This window comes from Wyeomyia smithii, chromosome 1 (genome assembly GCF_029784165.1).
Source record: "Wyeomyia smithii strain HCP4-BCI-WySm-NY-G18 chromosome 1, ASM2978416v1, whole genome shotgun sequence".
Taxonomy (NCBI): Eukaryota; Metazoa; Arthropoda; class Insecta; order Diptera; family Culicidae; genus Wyeomyia; species Wyeomyia smithii.
In genome coordinates, this window is record NC_073694.1 from 82842386 (window position 1) to 82860215 (window position 17830).

A 17830-nucleotide genomic window follows, 5' to 3' on the forward strand; every position below is an offset into this window, starting at 1 on the left:
TTATTAGTATTAGTATTACTGTCTTTTTTTTTATTTGATCCATTGTAGATTGAAAAATTGTTTTTAAAATTTAATATCAACTACTTGAACCCCTCCCCCCCCATATTCGAATATTTATCGTTTGTGTGCGGTAGAGCGTAACGCTCCCGCAAAATGGACGACATGCAGGTGCAACTTTTCCTGGAGGTGGAAACAAACGGGGAAGAAATTGAAATTTCTCCCATCAGCTCACCCCTACCTTCCCCTGTGCCCTCCCCTTTGCCAAGTCCTGTACCAAGAGTACCGGAAGTACGGGTAAAAGCTTACCCAGATGCCGCTGGCGGTCCCTACGTTGTTTTTTTCCGGCCCATAAAAAAGCCATTGAATATTATTCAAATTGGCAAAGACCTGGCAAAACATTTTTCGGCCGTAACCGAGATTACGAAGGTGAGGCCGAACAAACTGCGAGTTGTCGTGAGTAGCTTGAAGCAAGCAAACGAAATTGCTGGCTACGAGCTCTTCACGAGAGAGTATCGCGTGTACATCCCTACCAAGGATGTAGAAATCGACGGTGTGGTTACCGAGGGGAATCTCACTGTCGATGACATTTTGCGTCATGGAGTTGGCTGTTTTAAAAACCCCTTGATGCAAAGTGTAAAGATACTGGATTGCAAGCAATTGCATTCAGTATCCATCGAAGAAGGGAAGAAGAAGTTCCTCCCTTCGGATTCCTTCCGAGTAACATTCACCGGATCCGCGCTGCCGAACTACGTCCGCTTGGACAGGGTTCGTCTACCTGTACGCCTGTTCGTACCGCGGGTCATGCATTGCCAAAACTGTAAGCAGTTAGGTCACACAGCCACCTACTGCTGCAACAAGGCACGCTGTAGCAAGTGCGGAGGCAATCATGCTGAGACCGCTTGCAGTGGGGATACTGGAAAGTGTCTTTATTGCGAGGGAACTCGGCATGACCTTCCGGCATGTCCCGCGTACAAACAGCGCGAGGAAAAAATTAAGCGTTCCCTTAAGGAACGATCAAAGCGCTCTTTTGCAGAAATGCTTAAGAGGGCTGAGCCTCCCTTGACAGGAAACATCTTTTCCTTCTTGCCAACTGATAAGGGTACATCTGACGATCCCGTCGAAGGGTGTTCCTATGCCTTGCCAGAGGGATCTAGGAAGAGGAGAATGCTCAACTCTCCTAATCTTTCTCGCAAAGGTCGTAAGATAACCCCTAGCGGAATGACCAATAAGACAACACAAAAAGGAAGCGATGAAGAAAAACCGAAGCAAGTACCCCCCGGTTTTAATTTCAAATCAAACCAGGAGTACCCACCGCTTCATGGGGCACCAAAAACCCCTCGTGCACCCATTACTCGATCAGAAGATAAAAAAGAAACAGGGTTCATAAAATTTTCTGATATTGTGGACTGGATATTTAAAACATTCAACATACCAGATCCCCTACAAAATATTCTTCTTGCCCTTCTTCCTACAGTGAAAACCTTTTTGAAGCAACTAGCAGCAACTTGGCCCCTCATTTCAGCTATTATATCTTTCGATGACTAATACGGCGAAAAAGGTTAGGAATTTTTTCACTGTATTACAGTGGAATTGCAGAAGTATCATCCCCAAATTCGATTTATTTTCTCATTTGATGAATACATACAATTGTGACGCATTCGCGCTCTGTGAAACCTTTCTCAATTCGAACGATCAACTCAATTTCCACGATTTTAACATTATTCGTCGAGATCGAGACTCACACGGTGGAGGGGTACTTTTAGGGATCAAAAAGTGCTATTCTTTTTTCAGAATCGACCTCCCCTCGATCTCGAATATTGAAGTTGTTGCCATTCAAACGAATTTGAATGGAAAAGACCTTTGCCTTGTTTCGTTATATATTCCCCCATCCGCGCGGATTGAACAGAAGCAACTCCTTGATATAGCAGAATTGCTTCCCGCACCTTTTATGATTTTGGGAGATTTTAACTCTCACTGTTCGCTATGGGGGTCGCTGTACGAGGACAACCGATCTTCTTTAATTTGTAACTTGATCGACGACTTCAATATGACACTTTTGAATACTGGGGAAGCGACACGTGTACCTAATCCTCCAGCACGTGAAAGCGTGCTTGACCTATCCCTCTGCTCGACATCACTAGCGTTAGATTGCCAGTGGAAAGTAATCAACGATCCCCACGGTAGTGATCATCTTCCAATCGTTATATCAATTGCTAATGGTTCAACTCCCCCGAACCCAATCAATATTTCCTACGACCTTACACGTAATATTGATTGGAAGCGTTATGAGTCTATTATAGCGGAATCTATCGAGACTCACGAGGAACTTCCTCCAGAGGAAGAATACGCGTTCTTAGCTGGCTTGATAATCGACGCCGCGACTCAAGCTCAGACGAAACCGATACCCGGGGTAACGATTAGACAGCGCCCTCCCAACAAATGGTGGGACAAAGAGTGCTCTGAGCTGTACGTGCGAAGGTCCGCGGCATATAAGGACCACCGGGAGTACGGCACTGTCAACCTGCTTCGAAAGTACGAGGCACTGGGCAGGCAGATGAAGAGCTTAGTAAAGGCGAAAAAACGCGGGTACTGGCGGCGGTTCGTAAACGCGTTGTCGAGGGAAACAGCGATGAGCACTCTTTGGGATACCGCCAGGCGCATGCGGAACCGTGACGTTTCGAATGAGAGTGAGGAGTATTCAGATCGCTGGATACTCGACTTTGCCAAAAAGGTCTGTCCGGACTCTGTACCGGAACAGAAAACCTTTCGCGACGCGTTTATAGTAACTACGGAAGAGCCTCCATTTTCGATGTTGGAATTTTCAATGGCTCTCCTGCCGTGCAACAATAAGGCTCCAGGGTTAGATAGAATAAAATTCAACCTGTTGAAGAATCTACCCGACTCTGCAAAAAGACGCTTGTTGAATTTGTTCAACAAGTTTCTTGAGCTAAATATTGTTCCGCATGACTGGAGGGAGGTACAAGTCATTGCTATTGGGAAACCCGGGAAACCTGCCTCTGATCACAATTCATATAGGCCGATTGCGATGCTCTCTTGCCTCCGGAAATTAATGGAGAAAATGATCCTCTTACGGTTAGACAAATGGGTCGAAACAAACGGTTTACTTTCAGATACTCAATTTGGCTTTCGCCGGGGCAAAGGGACGAACGATTGCCTAGCGTTGCTTTCTACTGAAATTCAAGTCGCATTTGCTCGGAAAGAGCAAATGGCTTCTGCGTTCTTGGATATTAAGGGGGCTTTTGACTCTGTCTCTGTAGAAGTTTTAAGCGCGAAACTTCATTCGCAGGGACTTTCACCAAATTTGAATAACTTTTTGCTCAACTTGTTGTCAGAAAAGCATATGTATTTCTCACATGGCGATTCGACAACTTCCCGAATTAGTTACATGGGCCTCCCCCAGGGCTCATGTTTAAGTCCTCTCTTATATAATTTTTACGTCAATGACATCGATGAATGTCTTGCAAATTCATGCACGCTAAGGCAACTTGCAGACGATAGCGTTGTATCCATTACTGGTAGCGAGGCTAGCGATCTGCAAGGACCATTGCAAGATACCTTAGACAATTTGTCTGAATGGGCTCTTAAGCTGGGTATCGAATTCTCTCCGGAGAAAACTGAGTTGGTCGTTTTTTCTAGGAAGCATAACCCAGCTCAGCTGCAGCTCGTACTAACGGGTAAAACGATCTCTCAGGTTTTAGTCGCTAAATATCTCGGGGTCTGGTTCGACTCTAAATGCACCTGGGCTTGTCATATTAGGTATCTGACACGAAAATGCCAACAGAGGATTAATTTTCTCCGTACGATTACCGGAACTTGGTAGGGTGCTCACCCAGGAGACCTTCTAAGGTTATACCAAACAACGATATTGTCAGTTCTTGAGTACGGCTGTTTCTGCTTTCGCTCCGCCGCGAACACGCACATTATAAAATTAGAGAGAATACAATATCGTTGTTTGCGTATTGCCTTGGGTTGCATGCAGTCGACCCATACGATGAGTCTTGAAGTGCTAGCGGGTATTCTTCCGTTGAAACATCGTTTTTGGAATCTCTCTTACCTAATTCGATGCACAGTTATGAACCCATTAGTAATTGAAAATTTCGAGAGGTTGGTCGACCTTCAATCTCAATCCAGATTTATGACTTTATATTTTGACTATATGGCTCAAGATATTAATCCTTCTTCATACGATTCCTCCAATGTCGCACTTTTAGATACTTCTAATAATGCTATATTCTTCGACACCAACATGAAACAAGACATTTCTGGTATCCCGGATCAATTGCGACCCCAAGAGATCCCTAAGATTTTTTCGAATAAGTTTAAACATGTTAGTTATGATAAAAGGTTTTACACTGACGGATCTAATCTAGATGAGTCCACTGGCTTCGGTGTTTTCCACGAAAATTTTACCGCCTCCTACAAACTCGATGCTCCTGCTTCCGTGTACGTCGCAGAACTTGCTGCTATTCAGTACTCTCTTGGAATCATCGAAACCCTACCCATAGACCACTACTTCATCTTCACAGATAGTCTCAGTGCCATTGAGGCTCTGCGATCGATGAAGCCTGTGAAGCACACTCCGTATTTCCTGGGGAAAATACGGCGGTTTTTAAGTGCTTTAACAGATAAAAATTACCGGGTTACCTTAGCGTGGGTCCCTTCTCATTGCTCGATTCCGGGTAATGAAAAGGCTGACTCTTTAGCTAAGGTGGGTGCTATTGATGGCGATATTTATGAAAGACCAATTGCTAATGATGAATTTTATAGCATTTTGCGTCAGAGAACACTCAACAGTTGGCAATCATCATGGAACTCAGATGAACTGGGACGGTGGCTACATTCCATTTTTCCTAAGGTATCGACGAAAGCATGGTTCAAGGGGTTGGATGTAGGTCGGGACTTCAGTCGCGTGATGTCCAGACTTATGTCCAATCACTACACGTTAAACACGCATCTCTTTCGTATAGGGCTTGTAAACAGTAATCACTGCGTTTGTGGCGATGGCTACCATGACATCGAGCATGTTGTTTGGTCGTGTGCCGAATTCTGTGATGTTAGGTCCGAGCTTATAGATTCCCTCCGGGCCCGAGGAAAACAACCGAACGTACCCGTTAGAGACATTCTGGGAAGCGGTGATCTCCAGTACATGACACAACTGTACTGTTATTTGAAAAAGACTGACATTAAAATTTAATATTCTTTTGTCTATTTGTCAGAATACCCGTATACGACGCTGGAGACAAGAACACGAAGAGCCTAAATCTATGTTTAAAAAACAAAAAAGAACACCAGTCGAAACACAAATAGATCGTATATCTTAATAAGTTTTAAGCAAGAATTGTATTTCCCTCCTCTCACCTTAAATCCCCACTAGCTCGTAGTCGGCCGCGAGAGTAAATAAAAGGCCTCCCTCTTTTCCCTGCTAACGTAGAATTAATACGAATTGTACTTGGCTCAGTAAAACAGAAAATGTATCGTGCCGTGTCAAATAAACTAATTTTAAACCATGAGTAGGCGAGCCAAAGCTGCGTGCTGTTGAGTAAATTTACTGTGTCTGGGCTAAATTTATCATAGACCTGCACCGTGATAGTAAAAAAACGCAGTGAGCATAACACAGTGAGTATAGCGCAGAGCCCTACCTAAACGCTACAGAACAGGTTATTAAGGAAACAGTCAGAAAAGTTTTCCCAGCTAGAATTTTCATCATAGTGCCCTTATCATTGGGTAATACATGTGCGCTATCTACATTTTATCAGTTGCTATCAAGGAAGTCTCTGCGAGAGCTTTATGCGCTTACTCTTCACAATACTAGCTTTCTGATGTTGCGTATTTTGCTTTCTTCACACAGAGTGCTTTTGATTTTAGTGCGCGAAAAAAATTATCAACTCATCCGTTTTTTTCAACATGCTTCAGTGTTCTGTGCAAATTATATGAGCCTCTTTGTTACACACGATGAGTATGCCAAGACTGATCATTGCATTGTTGTGATAAATACATCAAATCACCAAAAGCATGCGAACTTTAACAAACCCGTACCCGATGTTGTCGTATCATATTCACTAACCGATCTAAAAATAGGCGAAATGATGCCCATCGCTGATGGCAATAAATCGTACATGCCTTTGATGATGAATATGATATTCTTTGCTCGATCAAGACAAACGAAATCCTAAGAAACAAATAAAAAGACTTTAATTAATTAATGAGGTGTAGAGAATAAAACTTATTCGGATATTTTTGTATTTCAATTACGAACATTTCACTATCCCCAGTTGAACGTGTATCGAGTGCTATTCCTTACAGCACTTTTTTACCAGTGTTTGAAATGTCTGTCAGTTGCGGGTGTTGCTTCTTCTTTTTCTTAAAAATACCCTGCATTCTAATTTTTGTGGGAAAGGACCATATTTTTCTTTTTCAATAATTCTGACGGAAACGTTTTATCAATAATTACTCTCTCTCGAAACAACTTTGAGTATGGATGAAACTTGTGCATGCCTTGTTATTACCGGTGTTCCATTGGAAACGGAATTCGGAATTGATCTTCAAAGCTTTCGCGCTGGTGACAAAATTTGTGGAATTGAAATGATTCCGTCCGGAATGCATTTTGTTTATTGTGCATCTCAAGGAACCAACGGAGAAATCTCATCTAGAGTCGGCTTTCCGCATTATTTTAAAAGTGGGGAAATAGTAGTACGTGAATGGAGTACCAGCACTGAAGAGTTACGATCTAACGGCAATGCAAATAGCATCAGAAAAAATCTTAAAAGTTTTATGAAGTAGGCTTAGTCTTCAAGTTATTGAATTGTTTTAAAAGCTACAGATTTTTGTTTCAGATATATGGTTCCTTATAACTGTAATGATTTTTCAAAATGGTTCAAGCTGTCTTCAAGCATTACAGAAAAAACAATACAACAGCTCTCACCAGACAGTGGAATAATACGCGATAGTACAGATTTGCTTTCATACGTCGATTCGAATGACGCATCAACTGGGGTTGAATCACAAGTGTTTGTACAAAATTCTCTAAAACAAGATTTTTCACATTTTAAATCTATTGCTGGTACAATTCCCAAGTTCACAATTCTCCCTCCTAGATGTCCGAATGATGCTTCTCCTTCTGAAATTTCTAAACATTACATAGATTGTATATATGCCATTGATTTGCTTTTACAAAACAAAGAAAAAGAAGTTTACGAAGAAATTCAGTTTTCATTTTTACTGTACCTCTGCGGTCATTCGATAGCCGGTTTAAGTCAATGGCGTAGGATACTTAGTTTACTGAGTAATTCAGAGAAGGCAGCAGAAAAGTATGGCAACTTTTATAAAAACTACCTCGCGATTTTACAAATTCATTTACCTGAGTTACCAATTGAAATGATCGAGCAATCAAAAAATAACACCGTTTACTCAGACGTGCGTCGATTGATGTTAAATTGCTATAAAGTAGGAATTACATCGGATTCCAATGCATTGGAAAGAAGTTTAAAAGCTACCCTTCTGTGGAAATTCGATGATTTATTTGTAGAAGATCCCGAAGAAATGCCGGTTGTGGTTGAGTCATGATATAAACTGGAATAAATCATAAGTTATGTTGTAATACTGTATCACGGTTCATGTTTTATTTCATGTTCTAAGCCGGAGTCACGAGCGTGGGGGCCCCTAAATAAAACCAGAGTAGGCAGTGTGACTTTGCCCTCGTATCCAAGTGAGTTTTAAAACTTGCTTGCACATTTATTTTCGGTTTGCACGTAAACCCTACTAAAAGTGCATTACACTAGAGTTGGATTTGAGTTTTAATCCTGCATAACAACAATTGCATAAAAATCGAAATGCAATGAAATTCGCGCCGCGTCTGCTGCAACAGTTTGTTGCATTGTCCTTTGAAAGCATAAATTCGATCTAAAAACAAAACTCATCGCGTTACATCTTCGCCTGCATCGCTGGATACATCGTATTTAAACTCAATCGATCAGAGTGTGCGGTGCAAAAAAAACTCAAACTATCGAGAGGAAGCAGATTCAAATTGGATTCAAATCTGGAAAAGTGTTACTCAGTTCAACTTTGCACGAGTTCATGCCATCACTGAATAAAACAAAACCTTTTTTTATCGTACGAGTCAAAACATTTATTTGTTATTGGAAAGTTACCAAAAATTTGTTAGAGTTTTGACTTAGGGGCCATCCACATACCACGTGGACAGCTTTGGGGGGGGGGGATGGGGGTTGGCTAATGTCCACGGTCCATACAATTTTTTTAGAATTCATATGGACAGTTGTCCACGGCGGGGGGGTGGGGGATCAAAATCGTTAAAAATCTGTCCACGTGGTATGTGGATGGCCCCTTACGAGTTATTTTTTTTTGACGTTGGACTAACGTCTATATCGAAGTTAGGCGCCTGAATTTGAAAATCTAGTAATTCAAACAGGGAAAAGTGGTCAGGTTTTGAACGCTTATACATCAGTCATTTCTTTTCAGAATTTCAAGGTTTTGGCATCAACCGATTGTTATATCTTCCAGAAAGGCTCAGTAAAAGTCAACACCTCGTTCGAACTCCCTCTCAAATAATATTATCGTTTTGTATTACACACTTTCGAAACACGCACACATATTGAAAATATGACTAATAAATAGGACTGAGCAGGACTCAGTCCGGGAAGTTGAATTTCTGATCCTGGAACCTTCGCTTGTTTTTAATAAGTTTACAACGGTATCACAGTTCCCTGCCCGGCACGGTACTTTATAACTGGCGACGAGTGATAAAATCGGTTTCGCGGCAAAATTGTAAGTGCGTTAAATTAAAATAGTTATTATATATTATTATATATTCGCGAGTGTTAAAAGTCCGTAAGTGACTAGAAGTTTTGCGGTGATAATTTGTTACCGTCAGTACAGTGAAAAATAGTTTCGCGGCAACGGCAACGGTCGGCGCCGAACGTTAGATTACACTAGTTTTTTTTGGTGAATTTGAAGAGCGTACGGCAGGTTTAGGTTTTTATTGGGAAAATTTGATAAAAGGTAATTTCTTTCTTAATTTTCTCTCGAGGGCTAAGGTGCTGGGAGAATAATTGAGTTATGAATTTTGCCTAAGTAGTGATATCAAGCAGGCCACGGTCTGGAAGTGTTGCAAGTGTTACGGGAAAAAAAGAGTAAAAAAAAAGATTAGTTTGCAATTCTAGCAATGTTAGGTATAAAAAACGGTACGAGAAAAAAATATTGTCGTTGATCGAGAAATTCGGTTTCCAAGTCCAACGAAAATATTCAAGTAAATCAACTAACAGGTTAAAATAGTTTCAACAGTCGTGAGGTGTACGATCCAAGAAAATTTGTTAGACAATGTTTGAATGGTTGAAAGATTTTTAGTTTAATTTGTTCTATTGATGTTGATTGTGAATTGTTACTGAATTTCCACTTCAAAGATCTCTTGAATGCGGTCCTGTGTGAAATGCGGTCGGTCCTGTGAACTTGAATTTGATAGATTCAACTATTCAAGTTCACCTTTTTGCCTGGTTATTAAAGCAACAAAAAATAGTTTTTTGGTGCATGTTCAAACCATTGGAGCGAACTGTTCGAACGATGCACTGTAAAATCAATGTAGGATGGAACAGCAAAAAATGAATGCGAAAGCTTGGGCACCAATTTACTGCAGAGGTTTGTTCGAAGTTGCATATCTGTTCTGTGGCAAAGGTCTAAATTAGCGCAATTTTGGGATTAAAAAATGTGTTTGGCGTAAATTAATGTAAAGAAGAAAGTCATTTAAAAGGGTTATGGTGAATAATTAAAAAAAGAATAAAGGAATAAAAAAAAGTAATTGTGTTTGGTACAAAGGAAATTTTCAAAAGCTATTGTCTTGAAGAACAAAGAGGTATTGAAAAGCTTTTGTGTGAGAAGAAAAGGGGCTATTGTGTGATTTTCAAAAGAAGGCAAAAGGCTATTGTGTAATTTTCAAAAGAAGACAATGTGTATTGTGTGATATTCCAAAGGGGATAAAAGGCTTAAAGCCTGTAGTACACTCTTTGACCGAGCGTCAAATATTTGTCACTTTTTGACAGATAAAAATTTGGTCAAAGGTAATTATTTGTCACTCTCCAATTTTAACATGGGGCAATCACGGGCAAACAACAACCATGATGTCAAATAAATTTGACCATTATGTCAGAAGGTCAAATATTTGACCTTTAGACAAAGAGTGTACTACAGGCTCAAGACATAGCATGTGTAGCATATTATGGCTATTGCGTGCAGAGTCTATGTTTATAATAAGAGTCCCGCAAAGATGAAACCAAAGGAACCAAATCAGTGTCAAACGAGGGTACTAATCGAGCAATGAAAATAAACAAGGTGATAATGTTAGGAGTGGATGAAAAGTGTTGTAATTAAGCGTAATAAAGAATATGTGTTTTTCCGAAGTTTTACTTACACATTTTAATCCAACATTAAACCTGTGCACTGGTTCACTTGAATTTAACAATACATCACCGATGTAATCTTTCTAAACTGTGTACCTTGTGAAGAATTTCAAAAAATGATATTTGCTTATGCATGGTGAAAAACAGAACTGTATATTTCTTGGCAACAAACGGCACAAAAACTGTGTTGCCGAAACGATAGATTTTCTCTTTGCGCGACTCTATATACACAAAGACTCTGATTGCGTGTATCCAGCTTTTTGCGCGCCATAATGGCGGACGCTATAATATTTTATCAGAAGAAAAATATATCTGGCAACATTTGTGTTGCCAATTTTACTGAAATCGCAAATCTGACGTAAGCAGAGAGGTTCGCATATCAACGAGTATAAAAGAGAGGTGAGGAGAAAACTTACTAACACTTGCACACGTCCCTCTGCTCGCCCCCCTCTGCCCATAGTTGATGCCAAATAGTGACGTAGCTATTTGGGTTTCCCATTGAGTTGGTCTAGTTGTTTACATTTGAAGCATTCACTAATACTAGAAAAATTCACTCTCCTCCTCACCTCTCTTTTAAGCTCATTGTTCGCATATTACGAACACGCATTATAGCGACCGCCATTATGGTGCGTAAAAAGCTGGATATCTTCAGCGTGTGTACGGATCAGCGTTGCCACTAAGTTTTGAATAAAATCTAACAAAACGAAAATAAAAAGTCTGGCAAAAATCTGTCACTCATTTTTGGGTAAAATTCCTGGCAGAATTGAAAGTGATGACCTTTTTTTTTGCTCTCGCCGGGTGTAGGTAGGTAAAAGGTAAAGGCCAGGCACGGCCCATTTGGCAGTAATGACCTTTTTGCGAGACGATGCGGATGAAATCTGGCAAATATCTGGCTCGTTTACAAATATCTGGCAGATTCTGAGGTTTATCTGTTTGTCTGGCGCGCAAACAAAAATCTGGCAAAATCCAGATTTATCTGGCGCAATGGCAACGCTGGTACGGATAGTTATTTGCGAGAAGGACATACACACTTAATTTATCTCGTTTTAAAAGTTTTTAACAAATGTTAGCAATTTATTTCGACGACCATTCAGAAAAAATATATCGATCTACCGTAAACCAGCATGTATTGACATTTCGTTTGCCGAAGTTCTTGAAAATTGTGTCGAAAAGTTGTAGAGCATTTTGCTGAGTTTATCAGCTGTTGAGTTCTTGGCAATAAAATCTAAGTGTGTATGAAATGGAAACGAGACAAAATGACGAATGCGATAATGACCAAAACAAAACGAATTGACAGGTATCCCATTATTACGCATACCAATGCAATGACACTGAAAATGTTTTATTTGAAGCTGCAAAGTATAGCACGAAAAAAGTGTCGCTACGCCGCTAAAACGAAAACGACAATAGTGATATTGTGTGTATAGCAGCTACGTGTGTAATTATTAGTTATAGCGTATGTATGGATAGTAATAGCACATAGACCTTCCTATCTGCGCTAGTATTAGTGGTTGATTTCACTAATACAAGTTTAATTTTGGTTGCAAATAATCAACCCGCTGGTAGTAACAAAAAATTTCCTCCTGCCCCGAGCTTTTATTCAAGTTGTAAACCGATTTTAGTTTTATTTCATCTGGTTTTCCACTAAACCAAAATTTGTTAAAACAGGTAATACTAATGAACTAGGATTCATAAGTGCAATATTTTTCGAAATTGAATATCAGCTGATTTTTTGGTTGAAAACAAATCGATTTTATTAGGATCCAGACTAAGCCTGTCTTGGTTAGATCTAGCGTAGAAAGCTCTATGGTTGGATAGCTTATGCGTGTATAGATAGTTGTATCGGATGTATGGATAGGAATAGCGTGTGTATGGATAGATTTAGCATGTGTGTATAAAAAACTGTAGCTACAGCGTGTGTATAGATAGTTTTAACGTGTGTTTAGATAGTTATAACATGTGTGTGGATAACTATAGCGGGTGTTTATCGAAGATTCTTATTGTCAATAAAAATATTAAAACGTCTTAACGAACACAGTTTTGAATTTGATTTTACAGCAGCGATTTTAACTTATTCAGCCAGTCTTTATTCATCGAGGAAAAATTACTGCCTATGAATGATCAACACTCATTTACTAGAAATTTTATTTAGATCAAAACAGGTTCTTTTGAGTATCATACACTGTGCTACAGCGATTTAGAACTTCTGAAGTGACCTAGTGTAGGTTGTAGGTCTTGTTGAGTGTAACATTCGCTCATACTAGAAATTTTCCAAACACCGCCAAAATCTGAAGTTATTGTCAAAATACGGTTTTTTGGACCTCTGTGCATACATTTTTTTTTAACTCAGTCATTTATCAACCAATTTTCAATATTGAGGCAGTTTTGGAAAGAAGATAAACAAAGCTTTCAAACCATGTACTAGTTTGTACTAATATCACTAAAACATGTTGAGTTATTTGAGTTTAAATATAATTTTTTAGATTTTTTCACGCAATTTTTGAATTTAATTTGAAATTTGCCACCTGTTTTTGTGAGAAAGATACTACAAATACACTAAACTTTTGGAGAGTTTTTTTTTACCTAATGTCGTAAGCAGTGCTGGTACAGCGCGTCTGATTTGCAATTCTAGCAATGTTAGGTATAAAAAACGGTACGAGAAAAAAATATTGTCGTTGATCGAGAAATTCGGTTTCCAAGTCCAACGAAAATATTCAAGTAAATCAACTAACAGGTTAAAATAGTTTCAACAGTCGTGAGGTGTACGATCCAAGAAAATTTGTTAGACAATGTTTGAATGGTTGAAAGATTTTTAGTTTAATTTGTTCTATTGATGTTGATTGTGAATTGTTACTGAATTTCCACTTCAAAGATCTCTTGAATGCGGTCCTGTGTGAAATGCGGTCGGCCCTGTGAACTTGAATTTGATAGATTCAACTATTCAAGTTCACCTTTTTGCCTGGTTATTAAAGCAACAAAAAATAGTTTTTTGGTGCATGTTCAAACCATTGGAGCGAACTGTTCGAACGATGCACTGTAAAATCAATGTAGGATGGAACAGCAAAAAATGAATGCGAAAGCTTGGGCACCAATTTACTGCAGAGGTTTGTTCGAAGTTGCATATCTGTTCTGTGGCAAAGGTCTAAATTAGCGCAATTTTGGGATTTTAACTTATTCAGCCAGTCTTTATTCATCGAGGAAAAATTACTGCCTATGAATGATCAACACTCATTTACTAGAAATTTTATTTAGATCAAAACAGGTTCTTTTGAGTATCATAAATTACACTGTGCTACAGCGATTTAGAACTTCTGAAGTGACCTAGTGTAGGTTGTAGGTCTTGTTGAGTGTAACATTCGCTCATACTAGAAATTTTCCAAACACCCCCAAAATCTGAAGTTATTGTCAAAATACGGTTTTTTGGACCTCAGTGCATACATTTTTTTAACTCAGTCATTTCTCAACCAATTTTCAATATTGAGGCAGTTTTGGAAAGAAGATAAACAAAGCTTTCAAACCATGTACTAGTTTGTACTAATATCACTAAAACATGTTGAGTTATTTGAGTTTAAATATAATTTTTTAGATTTTTTCACGCAATTTTTGAATTTAATTTAAAATTTGCCACCTGTTTTTGTGAGAAAGATACTACAAATACACTAAACTTTTGAAATTATATTCAATGACGAAACAAACAAAAGTGGTTTTGTGAAAATCGGGCAATATTTGGCTGAGTTATATATTTTTTAAGATAACCAGAATTTTTGACATCTATCCCACAATTATTTCGCGGTGCTACAAATGGTGTAAAAAAAACACAAGAACTTCTGAAGTGACCTACCGTAGGTTGTAGGTCTTGTTGAGTGTAACATTCGCTCATACGAAAAATTTTCCAAACACTCAAAATCTGAAGTTATAGTCAAAATGCGGTTTTTTGGACCTCAGGGCATACATTTTTTTTAACTCGGTCATTTCTCAACCGATTTTCAATATTTAGGCAGTTTTAGAAAGAAGATAAATAGAGCTTTTAAAACATTTACAGGTTTGTACTAAAACATGTTGAGTTATTTGAGTTTAAATATAAAATTTTTTAGACTTTTTTCGCACTGACGGGGTGTATTTCACGATGGGGGCACACACACGATTTCACTCCCGGCGGTATCGAAAACGGCACTCCGACTAGCGTTGGTTCACGATCACGTAGTCACGGTCTTCAGGTTTTTTTTCCGATCAAAGACTCCTTCATCCAACAAAACGCGTCTACTTCTTTCGGCGGTTCACTGCGATCTCCCCTGCCGTAGCATAAAAAAACACCCAGCTTGACGTTTCTTCCCATCAAGCTTCCAACCAACACAACCGCGTTTGGCTTCTTCGCCGTTAATGCACTTCACTTTTTCCGCCGCGGGAGGAGAAACGGGACCTAATTTTAACTAACACGCGAGACAATTCACACCGATAATTTTAACCCTATCTACTAAAACACTTATCACACACTTTTAAATAAAATCTAACGAGTAAACTACGAATTAAAATTACAATGCAGTTGCGAGTATGTTGCTTGCCACAACAACAAAAATCAAAACAAAACACCTACACACTGACAAGCAACATATCTTTACACACTCGGCGTTTATTAGACAAATTTGGGTTAATTGCAACCTCGAGGGTTGCACATCATATATATTAAACACTTCAATTAGCGTTATTCAAACCAATATTATTATTTTAAGTTTTGGTCAAACTGTATCGTTTCAAATATGCTTACAGACTCTCTTACTCTAGTTAAGTTCAATCTCGTCTCTTGGACGAAATGTACAATATAAATGCAAGACTTATTGATCGTACAGTTTTAAATAAATCTAATAATCATATTTATCTTTTTCTTATAAATTGTACATGAATCCTGACTCTACAATTATTTACCTCAAAAATTTCATTTCTTCATCATTATCATCTATCATAATTGCTATCATCTAGAAATTTATTTATTTAGAATATATTTTTAATCTTATCAGTTGTTTTTCTTTTATTCTATGTTCATGTATGGGAAGTCCATCAAAATCCTCGACATTATACACCACATAGCTAAACATCGTGTCACTCACTTCGAATGACGCAGAGTTGTATAAATAACTATCAACTGACCACTCTTTGCATAGTATGAAAACTTCGTCAGATATAATTATTCCTTTGATTTCGAATAATCGGACGTTGGTCATATTGGGTGTAGACATGGTTAAAAAGAATCCCATACGATATTCGGTTCCTTTAAATTTTACTGATTTATATATTTTTTTCTCGCTTGTCTTCCGTCGGTCTAGTTCCGCCACTGTTGTGGCCAATCACCGACGCCTAGGGAGGCGACTCCACACCCAGGACCCTAACTCACGACCCGTTTATTAACGGACCGGCGCCAACGGCTTTACTTCCTCATGCGATGGAAGGCGTGATCCCAGAGATTTTTCGCCTCAGAAAATCTCCCGGTGTCGGCTAGGATTGAATCTAGACCAGTTGGGTTGGTTGTGAGTGGATCACGCCACCTCACAACTATCGACACCTATGTCGGCGGTGGGATTCGAACCCAGGCGTCGAGCGTGGTTGGCGGAGACGTTACCAACCACACTAGGCCCCCGCTCAACTGATTTATATGCAGAAATATTTGCGGCGGAGAGCATATCAACATTTTGCAATAACGCAAAATTCTCTATATCTGTAACCTCCAATTTTTCATCTGTTCTATATTTTATCGCGAGCGGAATGAAGGTATTGTGCTTTAAATTTTGCGCGAATATTAGACCAGCTTTGATGCAGAGGGTAAAACAAATGTTTACGCGGGATGTTATTTTTCGACAGTATTGCTTAAATATTTGATAGAATGCCTCGAATCTGAAGCACCAAGGTAGCGAGCAGGGCCAGCATTTTTGATAGTATCTACATAATGCAGAACTATATGATGCTTTGGCTTTAGTTTCGTATTGAACAATTTTAAAAACATTGTGTGGTGGTAAACTATTTGGTCTTCCAGGGTTTGTAAGACTTCGAATGTATAAGAAGGTAGTAACATAAGATCAACTAGTTCTACTAGAGAACAAGCGAAGTCCCAAACCCTATCTTTTTCTGGAATAAGTTCACCGAAAATTAACGGAAAGTAATGAGTTACCATCATCATTTCCCAGGCAGTCATTTTAAATGCTGCTTTAGAAATATACTGTCGTTTTATTTTACCTAGCTCACGGACTCCTTCTACGTGACCAAAATCGAAAACTTTGATTTTTTGATTGATTGTTTTTAATGAAATTTTCAGTTTTACAATCATATATTCTAAAATGAGAGCTAAATCGTAATTGCAAATGCCATGCGAAAACAAATCATGCATAATGTCGACTGCTTGGTTATTTACAAATGGAAATTTGCTAATCTGTTTAAATCAGAGTATTCTTTAATTGCTGTCTCTATAAAATCATCTTGTATGTCGATGTTGTAGTTTTCAACTGTTCTGATCAATTTTTTTTTATCTAAAATTACTTGCGTTTGCGTAGTATATTTATTTGTTTTGCCAAAACGGCTGAAAAACTGGGCACTAAATGATGGCGCAAATCCCGACATTACATTAACTCCAAGGTTATCTCCTTAAAAGTTAATAAAAACGAAATATGCTCGAACAGATTTATTTTCGAGATTAATCTCCAATCCTTCTTTTTCTAAATCGACCAAGACATCCGTTAATTCTTTTAATGATTTCGATGGCCCTAGCTCAGACATTCCTCAAGAAACCAGCCACAAAAATGTTATTGAGACGAGAATTACAGTAGGCAGGCATAGTAGGAAAACTATAATATAATCCACATACTTTTTGTGTTCCAGAGTGAGCACCGATTGCATCGTTAAGTTCAACCTCGTACGAGAATAAATAAAATGGTATAACTAGCCTATCTTTATATTCAATTTTGATAGCTTTCCAAAGAGTTCCATTGATTTAACTTGAAATATTTTGCGCTGACTCCAAAAGAAGCATATTATCGATTGCAGTGTTTAAAATATACTTTGACTCGAATAGTTTTTTTATCTGAAATTTGATAGGCATTAGACAGCCCTTATTACATTTTTTTCCGTTTTCATCAACATATTCCAACACACATGGCTCTTTTCTTAATTCTAATTTTTCCAAGTATGATTTGAATCTATATTCGGTTTTTATAAACTTAAACGGATCTCTTAAATCTTTCAGCAGTTCATCAATTTTTGAGCAACGAGATGGGCAAATCTTTTCAAAAGCATTTATGATAGGATTTACAATATCTAATGTGATAGATCGCTGGAGATCCAACACCTCTTTTCTTGGAAGCATCTTTCTAGAATAGAGATGAAGAGTAAAATCTATAATTTTCTCTCTTAATGTGTTT

The 17830-nt window shown here is 38.6% G+C and overlaps 1 protein-coding gene across 1 annotated transcript; it reads left to right on the plus strand.

The window, feature by feature from the left end:
- The first annotated feature begins 6345 nt into the window (after nucleotides 1-6345).
- Nucleotides 6346-7625, plus strand: LOC129718621 (protein AAR2 homolog). The gene is made up of 2 exons (XM_055669557.1): nucleotides 6346-6797; nucleotides 6855-7625. The coding sequence occupies exons 1-2, from the start codon at nucleotides 6496-6498 to the stop codon at nucleotides 7582-7584; spliced, it is 1032 nt and encodes a 343-aa protein (XP_055525532.1). The 5' UTR covers nucleotides 6346-6495; the 3' UTR covers nucleotides 7585-7625.
- The last annotated feature ends 10205 nt before the right edge of the window (nucleotides 7626-17830 follow it).

What these genes read in the sequence shown, in the direction of transcription:
- LOC129718621 (XM_055669557.1), top strand. Translation starts at nt 6,496, where the DNA reads ATGGATGAAACTTGTGCATGCCTTGTTATTACCGGTGTTCCATTGGAA. An exon ending in AATCTTAAAAGTTTTATGAA is followed by an intron (nt 6,798 to 6,854) that starts GTAGGCTTAGTC and finishes TTTTTGTTTCAG; the next exon opens with ATATATGGTTCCTTATAACT.